The sequence below is a fragment of the Condylostylus longicornis genome, unplaced genomic scaffold, assembly GCF_029603195.1.
Source record: "Condylostylus longicornis isolate FDR11 unplaced genomic scaffold, ASM2960319v2 ptg000411l, whole genome shotgun sequence".
NCBI lineage: Eukaryota > Metazoa > Arthropoda > Insecta > Diptera > Dolichopodidae > Condylostylus > Condylostylus longicornis.
This window is the reverse complement of record NW_026578371.1, coordinates 1-10,537: the sequence shown is the minus strand read 5'-3', so window position 1 is coordinate 10,537 and position 10,537 is coordinate 1. Positions and strand designations below refer to the sequence as shown.

At 45.6% G+C, this 10,537-nt stretch overlaps 2 protein-coding genes across 2 annotated transcripts; one reads left to right on the top strand and one right to left on the bottom strand.

Annotated features, from left to right (window-relative positions):
* Nucleotides 1–260: 260 nt before the first annotated feature.
* LOC129617124 (UDP-3-O-acylglucosamine N-acyltransferase-like) lies at nucleotides 261–1,140 on the bottom strand. The gene is made up of 2 exons (XM_055532510.1): nucleotides 645–1,140; nucleotides 261–598 (listed from the first exon to the last, which is right to left on the bottom strand). Exons 1-2 carry the CDS (start codon nucleotides 1,138–1,140, stop codon nucleotides 261–263), a joined length of 834 nt encoding a protein of 277 aa, XP_055388485.1.
* An 882-nt stretch (nucleotides 1,141–2,022) lies between these two features.
* On the top strand, nucleotides 2,023–6,200 carry LOC129617123 (DNA excision repair protein ERCC-5-like). Its single transcript, XM_055532509.1, has 9 exons — nucleotides 2,023–2,732; nucleotides 2,779–3,046; nucleotides 3,106–3,234; nucleotides 3,348–4,838; nucleotides 4,882–5,112; nucleotides 5,226–5,388; nucleotides 5,572–5,680; nucleotides 5,731–5,884; nucleotides 5,928–6,200. The coding sequence occupies exons 1-9, from the start codon at nucleotides 2,023–2,025 to the stop codon at nucleotides 6,198–6,200; spliced, it is 3,528 nt and encodes a 1,175-aa protein (XP_055388484.1).
* Nucleotides 6,201–10,537: the final 4,337 nt, after the last annotated feature.

Here is a 10,537-nt window from a genome sequence, read left to right as displayed (position 1 = left end):
TGCTTGGAAAAACAAGAACACGATGTGGGAGCGACACATGTAAAAAGCAACTCTAATTGAGAATCTCATTATTTCTATCTCAGATATTCATGTTTTGGAAGACACTTCGTGCTTCGGGTTCATCGAAACGTGAATAGTGATCAGCTTATCTACTTCAGCGTTGCCGTCCTTCACTCAGAAGATCATTTTTATCGCTACAGTTTATAAACAAAAGAAAGGGAGCCACTGCACACGTTTGAAGGTAACGTCTCCAGAATAGTTCATGAAGGCTTTATTCTGGGTTCAAGGTCTTGTGTGGTCGATACGGCGGATTCGAGTGGATTCAAGAAGCAGGAGACTGCTTGAGGATCCCACAATTTCCCCGCTCTTGCCTCTAATGTGGGAAATGGCTTACCTTCTCTTACTGTGAATGGGGAAAATCCTTCTCCGGTCCAGCCCAAACCAACTGCCTGTCCCAAACCAACTGCCTGTCCTAAACCAACTGCCTGTCCTAAACCAACTGCCTGTCCCAAACCAACTGCCTGTCCCAAACCAACTGCCTGTCCCAAACCAACTGCCTGTCCCAAACCAACTGCCTGTCCCAAACCAACTGCCTGGCCTAAACCAACTGCCTGTCCCAAACCAACTGCCTGTCCCAAACCAACTGCCTGGCCTAAAACCAACTGCCTGTCCCAAACCAACTGCCTGTCCCACATCAGCTGCCTGTCCCAAACCAACTGCCTGTCCCAAACCAACTGCCTGTCCCAAACCAACTGCCTGTCCCAAACCAACTGCCTGGCCTAAACCAACTGCCTGTCCCAAACCAACTGCCTGTCCCACATCAGCTGCCTGTCCCAAACCAAGTGCCTGTCCCCAAACCAACTGCCTGATGCAAACCGATGGATCGATGCAAACCGATGGATCGGTGCAAGATGGATCGATGCAAACCGATGGATCGGTGCAAGATGGATTGATGCAAACCGATGGATCGTTGCAAGATGGATTGATGCAAACCGATGGATTGATGCAAACCGATGGATTGATGCAAACCGATGGATTGATGCAAACCGATGGATTGATGCAAACCGATGGATTGATGCAAACCGATGGATTGATGCAAACCGATGGATCGATGCAAACCGAAGGATGAATGCAAATCATGCAAACCAAAGGGTAATCATGCAAACCAAATGTTCGACTCAGTCGGTGGGATTGTGGTTATGATGGTGGTGGTTGTCTGCGGACTGTTTTTAATAGGTCATTAGATTGTTCTATTGAACTTTATAAACAAGAGAGGCTGCTTTTTCATCTGCAGCAACTCCTTCCAAAAACAAGGCACTAACTTGACATCAAACGATAACCCGAATTAGAAGACGATTCGGACTCTGATTCAAGAATAAGTTATCTCCTACTCGCATGGATGAGTTCATCTTTTTGCAGCTTGAACGGTTCTGTAAACCGTCAATTGTAGTGAGCTCTGTAACCAAGAATGGTGAAGCCATCCAGTGTCACCCTGGAACTCAGATGAGAAACACTCAAAGCAGAAGCATCCTTACGAGTTGAGTCGCCTACGTTGTGTCCACGAGTTTAGACTTCCTTTTGCTTTGGTGGGGAGTTCGTTCTGGTCGTATGCTCTCAATGCGAAGCTGATTAAAAGTATCGTCTTGTCTGCCAGTTCTCATTCTTATCCCATCTGTTGTTCACCATTGGCGCTGTCCCGCCGACAACACAGATAGATTAACCTTCCTTCCGTACCCATGTGAAAATGCTGCGAGGATTGAGCACTTCGACTGGGAATCAAACATCCGTTCTCGTAAATCACCATATTCTGACGCGAGTTGCGTTGACGAGAAAACCTGGCACGCTCATTTCTGTTGAGATGGGGGCCTGGTTTGAAGTCTGGTATCAAACAACAGCGGAAGTCGTATTGGGAGTACTAAAAACTATCCGTTAGCATTGGCACTGAACCTTCTCGAGCGACCTGGTTTTCCAGCTGTCACATACTACTTTTCCTTTTATGTCTGAACCCGAACTTTGAAGCAGATGGGTGTCCAAGGCCTTTGGGATGTTGTTGCCCCTGCAGGCCGACGTGTCAATCCAGAAACGCTTGAAGGGCGGACCATTGCGGTTGACAGTTCAATATGGATGGTCCAATTCATGAAAGCCATGAGAGATGCAAATGGGAACATGATACGGGCTGCCCATCTTGTTGGATTTTTCCGCCGTATTTGCAAGCTGCTGTATTACCGAATTCGTCCTGTTTTTGTATTCGACGGTCCTCCTCCTCCATTGAAAATGAGAACCCTGATGCAGCGGCGCCAATTTCGTGAACAGCAAGAAAGCAATATCAAAAAAACAGCCGAAAGGCTTCTTTTAGCACGTTTAAAGCAGAGAGTTTTGGCCAAAGCTGCCGCTGTTCGGAACTCCCAAACTCCAAAGGCAGACAATGTGGAGATTTCAAGTGGTACTCCAACTAGCACACAGACTAGCGCGGCTGTTGAGACTGTTGAATCAACAATCACTCGTTTTCGTCGCCAAAGGGAAGAGGAAGAAGAGATTGAGGAAACCTCGAGTTCTTCGAAACGGCCCAAACTGAACGACGATGATCAAGAGCCAAACCAGAAAGATCTGTTCACTATCGACAGCGACGATGATGATGTAGATCTTGACGTAAGCGGGGAGGCACTCACCAACGCTGCAAACAGGAGAGCCCGTCGGGTCGCTTACTATAGCAGCATTCCATCGGAGTTCACGTAGGTGAACCCTTGATCTGATTTCTCTCATCTCTTCTCTTTTTAGAGGATTCCTCTCCGGACGTCGCCGTCTTGATGACATCCAAATCGCTCCATCTGGGATTGACGGCCTTCTCAAAATGCCTGAATCACTGCTTCCGAAGCGAACTGGAGATGATCATCCTCAAACATCTAAAATGTTCAGAGAAGCAGATGACTTCAAGGAGTATCGCGTAGTTTCAGAAGATGGAGTAGAGCACTTCATTCCATTGCCACTCGATTCAGGAATTGATCCTGAAGTTTTCAGCCATCTTCCGCCAAAAATGCAGTACTCGGTATGTTCTACTTTCAACTTCGATGATTCCTCTGATTCGTTGTTCTGTCTCTGTTACAGATTTTGACACAATTGAAAGATGCCTGGTTCAACTATGCCCGCCTCAAAGCAGTTCAGTCCAAAGATGATGTAGGAGCGTTCAGCAATATTCAAATTGAGTCCTTTTTGAGACTCGTTAGAACCTCTCAAGTGAGCTCAGCTTGTGATCCCTGTGACCAGGATTTTTCCTTCATACAAAAAAAGCATGAATCTCTTGTCTCACTTTAAATTCTTGAATCCTTGATCGTGTTCTAATTTCACAGGAAATCGAAAAAGTTAAAAAGTCAATGGCTGAGCAAGTGCACGCTGAGACTATTGCATCAAGTTCTTCTGAACCGAGCGCCTTCCTTCGAACAGAAGACGCTGAGTTGCAGATTGACTCCAACGAAACAGAAGAGCCCTTGCTGCAGTTACCTGAATCGGGAGAAGTGCGAAGTCTGGCAGCCCAATTGTTGCCCGATCCCTTGAATGGAGCGCTCCACGTTAAAGGAGGCCCGCAAAACAGTGCATATGGGAGAAGAGGGCGAAGAAGAAAGGCCATCCAACATTTGAATTCCGACTTCTCCATGCCTTCGTTGCAGCCGCTCAAAGGAGTGGAAGCTCTGGGTGAAATGAATGATTGGCGGGATCAGTCAGTGGTCGATCGTGATTGGCGGGCTGGTTGGTCGAAATTGAAAAGTAATCCAATTGAAGCATTTCAGCATATTGGAGACGCTCTGAGCGTGAAGAGACAAACACATCAAGATGTTTCGATGAGGGAAAATGGAGAGGTCAAGGAAGAAATCGGCAACGCGAACGAAGACTTCCACCTGTTTTATAATGAACTGAGTGTGGAAGATTTGTTTGGAAAAAATGATGCAACGGAAAACCCGAGTAGTGAAGTTGGACCGTCAGACAAAGAGTCGCCCGGCACAAGATCGAAAAAGCGAATCAACATGGTGAGGAAAACTGACCCGTTCAAACAAGCTGAACAGAAGGATGTTAAGACAAGCGGCTTCAAAAATACTGGAGAAACCCCAAAGCCACAAGCAGAACTAGTGTATCCCTCAATACTGCAGCAGGAAATCCCACCAGAAAAACCACAGCAAATGTCTCAAATAGAAGCATCACCATCAGAAGGACATCAGGTAGAAAAATCAAGGAATCTCGAAAGGGGGGAACCAAAAGTACTAAGAATGCACCATTCACAACGAACAGAAACAGGACAGCCAGAAATAACAGACCCTCGCGGAGTGCAACAACTGGAAGTAGAACTATCAGAGCTGGAGCATTCAGAGTTGAAGCCTCGAGAAAAACATTCAGAATCACGTCAAGCAACTCCCTGGTGCGAGGACGATGATGAAGGCTGGGGGGACACCGAGTTCGTCTGTGACGCATCGAAGGGAGGAGAAGTAATTAGGGAACAGACTGTTTCAGCCCCATCCGTTCCATCTTCTCCAAGCATCGCTGAGGTTCAAGAAAAAACTCCGAGTTCATCTGAGCCTGAAGTTGATGGGAGAAGCGATGTCGATTCGCATAGGGTTGATTCGGAAGTTGAAGTAGTGGAGACGGAGACCTACAATGTGAAGTCGCGGGAAAAAATGGAATTAGCGAGAGATGATTTGGGACATCGTCTGCAAGAGAAAACGATGAGCGAGATCCTTCAGGAAGAAACAGATCAATCAGATGTTGGGAGTACCAAGCTTGGAATCCAAGAGACGAAGCCAGGATTAATCGAGGGTTTCTCTGATTTGGATGACTTTGCTGCAGAATTGGTAAGAAAGCAGATATCTCTGTGGTTTATCTTTGATTCTTCAGGAAGAAGAAGCAGGTCGTTTAGAGTCGAAGATGCTGACTCATAAACGAGATGCTGATATTGTAACTCCCGAAATGCATGATGAAATTCGTCATTTATTGAGACTTTGCGGATTGCCTTTCGTTAATGCTCCTGCTGAAGCGGAAGCTCAATGTGCTGCCCTCACGCAATTAAATCTTTGCGAAGCAGTTCTCTCCGATGATTCTGATACCCTTGTTTTCGGGGCAGCTCAAGTGAGTCTTTGAGCAAACTGGGACCTTCTTTGCATTATGGCGCTATGCACGTTTTGTCTCACCTGATAGCAACTGTAGATCTTCCTGGGTTCCATCAATCTTTCTCTTACCAGGTATTTCGACGGTTTTTCGATTCGCGAACGACAGCTGAAATGTATGATCTCGAGGAGATTCAAGACAAAGTTGGATTAAATCAAGACAGTTTGATCTTGATCGCCTTGCTATTAGGTGCAAACTTTGGTGGTTTCCGTGGTCTCTATTATCCTTTTATTCAGGGTGTGATTATACTGTCGGAGTCCATGGGATCGGAGTTGTTAACGCTTTAGAAGCAGTGAAAGTGTTCAATACATTTGACAGTTTAGCGGAGTTAAAGGAATGGGCCACTGATATTGGGAGAGTCAGGTCAGAGAATACCGGTATCTATTGTAGAATTTGTTTGCCCTCATACATCTCTTGTAGAATTGCCGTTGGTCTATTCTTTCATTCTTAGGGGATCGGGAATTCGACCGGGCGATGATCTTATGAAAAAGGTCTACAAAGACGCACACAAACGTTATCGATATCAATGGTATGAGTGAATAGAATCGCCCTTTTTTTTATCTATAATTTGATTTTCAGGATTTTTCCAGAAGTATTTCCTGATTATGAAGTTTGGACATCCTTTCGTGAACCAAACGTGGACCGATCGGCAGAAACCTTCACTTGGGGAAATTTGGATGTTGAAGGAATCATGAAATTTCTGAGAATCCATGCAGGTCTCAATCGTGAAGTTGTAAGGAGACAGAATCTCGATTGTTTTGAATTCATCCCTGTAGGTGATAGAGACGCTTGATCCGGTCTTAAAACGAATCGAAACTCATCCGCGAATATTAAGACAGCCAACAATCAAAGAGTTTTTTAGACCTCGACCTCTTACCGATGAAGAAGCAGTAGCGAAAATTCGCTCGAAAAGAATGGAACGTGTGATTGAACAGATGAAGAAGAAAGGATCAGCAGTTGCTGATGAAACATCTGGTTCATCAACCAAAGCAAAATCGAAACCACGAGCAAAAGCCAAATCATCGCCGAAGCCAACGCGTAAAAAATGAGGGATGAGAAGCGCATCAGAATACACCAAGCATCTCCATTCGACGTGGGTTTCAATGATAACTTCTCTTCTTCTGAAGTTACTCCTCTCCACACGGACTCCATCTCAGCATCTCGCTTTGTCAAGAACCCCGTCCAACACTCGGATATGAAGAGATATCACTTTGTTCGAAAGGAAACTGTGTGTCGCATTTCTGGAGTGGACAATCCAGCAGATATGTTCACAAAAGCATTACCCCCTCCAGATTTCAACAAACACTGCCAGTCTCTCAACATTCGGGATCAGACAAAAGATGTCAACAAGAATCAGCTTCAGGGGTCACTTCTGCAAGCTGTTGACAAATTGCATTCTCAGACAAGATGAACCGGTGAAATAAAAAGGAGTCTCATAGCTAGATCAATACTGGAACGATACAGCAATACTGTGGGATGAACTAGTACAGTAACATGGATCTCTATCAGCGTAACAGACAGGTTATTGTGTGATTTCTTGCACCAACAATGTTCCTGCCCTTCGGATTTTCTCCAGAACTACTTCGAAACGCATCGCATGTCGACCTTCGAGGGTGTCTACCGCCGAATAGGCCCTTCTTGCGCGTCGACTACTCTTCAAAACCTTCTGGAAGGAATCTCAAGAATTTTAGGTTTTTGAAACGATCGACAGTTTTGCGTACGGTTCTTGAAAGGATTAATGAAACCCACGTTGTTGCTAAGAATAAAAAGGGACTCGTGTTGAGAGAATGTCTCCAGGAATCCCATTTAACTGATGATTCTGGGGAGATGCCAAGCAGATGCTCTTGTGTCTCGCGTGTTGTGTTTTGGTACCTCTAGTTTTTGGTTTGAGAGGGATGCCCTTGTAGCTTGATCTCCTCATCCAAATATAAGGCTTTTTTTATCTCTCAACTTTTTCATCAAAGAAAAGCTCGTTTGTCTAATAAAAAACGGGAGCGATGCAAATGAGCACACAATTCGAATCAACTGATTAAATTGGGGATCATTTCCGATCTGGCATGAGAATGCATGTCAAGTTGTTAGATCCTTTCTGGATTCACATCAGTTGAGATGATTTTTTATCTGTTAATTTTTCCATTCGCGTACAGCGAGACTCCAAAGAATAATTGCGACTTGTAAATTATTGATAGGGGGGTCGACTGTCTCCTCCTTTCAGTGCACTTTTGGTCGAAGGATCGCACGGAACACAGCCCTCCCTCGCAAGAGAGTACTGGGTATTACACACAGCTGATGTACGGGCATGACGAAGGCAGCAACGCTGGGTTTAAATCTTACAAGGATGTGACCTTGGGGTCAATGTGGAGGATGGGGATTTTCGATAGCTAATACTAATTGATAAAAAAAGCAAAGGCTCTCCTTGATACTTTACACGCTTGTTGGAGACACAAAAGCCGAACACAAGAACCACTTCGAACGTTAACCAGGCCAATAAGGCATTTTGGATCCACCAACACGTCAAAACGTACTGCGCCTCCGCAGAAGGATGGACGACAGAATAGAAAACAGACACATGACCCCGACACCCACAATTCCCACCACGAGCCACACACGATCTTCTACCTTTAGATTTCCAGCAACAAGCTCCGAGTAGCTTTTTACGTAGGACCGGGCAGAGATCCACGTTGACGGTGCCAAGATGTCTTGCGTAAAGTTTGAGATGGGTGGCCCCCCAACAAGGTCGAAGCAAAGGTACTCCCGAGTTCAATCTGGATGGTACTTCATCTGGCATTCGCATTGCTTCCAACCGATAGGATGAGGATTAATCGCCCCGGACAGAGATGGGATTTGGGAGAACTCTTTGGGTTTGCTCTGAAGGTTTCGTGATATTAGGCGCGTGGATCCAGATCAGACCATGACGACGTATTTCAACAGAAGTGCCGGAGAATTGAAGAAGAATTTATCCCAAAAGAAATCGGTGCTCTGAAACGAGACATCAGTAGGAATTGTCGCACCAGTATTGTCGCCGGAACACCGTATTTTCGTTCCCGGCTTTTGCTTCTCTCTTTTTTCCTTCTTTTGGACCAGTCTTTTAATTTCCTTCAACTTTGTGTTATAATATGCATACCAGCTGCTGAAAAAGGAATTCTACTCGTTATGTTATTTGGAGCCTCCGTCTATGATCTCATTCTGTCTGCACCTCTGTAACAACACTTTTACAGATTTCCAGCAACGATCGCTACACCCAGCTAGCCAGAATCAGCCCCGAATTATTCAGCACAGTCCATCAACACCATCTCTTTCTTTTTTCATTGCAGCAGTTGCCTCGCTGACGCCAGGAATCATTTTTCGTTGACGAGGAGGTGGTTCGGACGTGCGAGGACTAGATTCTGTTGAAGCATACTCTGGGAAACTATTCATGAAACGTGTTCATTTGATAGAAAAATCAAGTTTTATTCCTAAATCCTAAACGCAAACAACGTCAGGGAGTCGAACTTCTTCGGAAAGCTGAGTTCCTTCTTCCTCTCAAATTTTCCAATGATTTGGATAAACCAGTCAAAAGGCCTGATGATGATCTTCTTGTTGAAGGCAGCTTGGGCACAAGTTGTGCAAGTTTCTTTTCCTAAAACACACACAGATGAGGAGTCTCTAGAATCTCATGACTTACGAAGGATTTCCTTTCTTTCTTCAACGCCGACAGCTTTTCCCTGTCTTCTTTGTCGTTGTAGTCCCAATCAGACTTATTTGTCTCTGAACTCAATATGATGATAATCACAATGCTTAGTGACTTTACCGATTCTCTTTGTCAGCACTGCAATGAGAACCTCTGTTTCAAACAGATCAGTTTTAGTCCTTTGAAAGGCCGACTCATTTGAGTTCTGTTCTTTCGCGGGGGTACAACCCCATCTTGCCTTCTGTAAAAAGACGGAACAGAAGTTTCTTGCGCAGAAAATTGATCGCTACTCACGCAGTAGTCCAGGCAATATTTCCACTTTTCGACAAACGGCGCACTCTTCTCTGGAACCTTACTCACCACCTCTTTCGCACGTATAACGAAAGGATGAGATTCACTTCGTTCCTCCTTCTTTCCAAAGCAAGGGAAGAGACCGTTCTGCAACAAGACCGTTTAAGAAAGAGATGGGAAGAAAGCGCCTTACACATGCCTCCTCGTTACAGAGTTCGGCAACGGCGACAGTGGCAATGGATAGAGAAATAAGGGACAAGCAGACTCTCATCCAGTGCCACATGATAAAAAAATGTGGCCTAGCATGCAAAAAAACATTCATCGTGGTCCTTCTCTATTCCGACGCAGGATTTTCTGTCTTTGCTCCGAAGAAGGCCACACATTGAACCAACCAAATAGGAAGAATCAATCCGTAACCCTCCTCTCTGAACATAGTAATTCCAAAGGTAAAAAACACAAAGAATTGAATGTTGACTGGATCCACAACTGGTCAAGAAACGTGACAACTTCTTGCACTGCTCTGAGGGACTTGTCATGCAGAGATGGTGTTCAGGCAGTACGACCGGTACAGCGGGTGTGGGACATATTAACTGTTTTTGTTTGTTTTTTTACCGGCTCTCGGACTGGTTTTTCTAGCTGGTTTTTTTTTCTGCAAAACAACTGCGAAAATCTCACACCCTGCAATTGACTTTGCGATGCACCTCTACAGCGTTCCGGACGCCATCAACCTCACGCTCTCGCCGATGAACCTCGCAACAATCGCGTGCCTCCTGGCGGCGGTCCGCGCGCTGTTCGCCCTCCGTGGCGTGCGTGCGGCCTACTACTGGCTTCGAGAGAAAATGCTTCTTCTGTCTGGCGTCTTACTCGTCGTGGTGATCGTTTACTTGGCCTTCCCAGTCGCCTGGGCTAATAAAGACGCCTTCTGGAGCGCCCTTCGCCAACTGACAGGCGGGGCGTAGGGACTCCTAGCACCACGGGCGTACTTGGCCACCCCTGCGTATCACGCAGCCAGCGCTTTGGCTTTCCTGGTATGGGACTAAATAGCATCAGGTCTGGGTTCAGAGGGTCTTCAACAACCACTTCGCAATTGAGTTCCGTTGAGTGAAAACGTGCAAAACAGTACACACAAAGGCAATCGCTTTAAGTGTTAGCCGTACCACATGACCATAGTGGATGCAAATTCGACGAGAAACGCTTTGCAGTTTCGCTACATGGAAGCAGGAACACATGCGTTTATAGGATTGAGGCCATCTGTTAACAGGATGAGTGGGATAAGTTATGATAAACAGGTGGAGGCTGTTGCTCCCGAAGGTCTTCGATTAGTTTTCGAGTTTTTGTCCGACCACCCTCCATCAGACGAATGGTATTTCCAATTAGGACGAAGCATCTCTGCTAAAAAAAACATTCACTGTGGGGGGATTTATA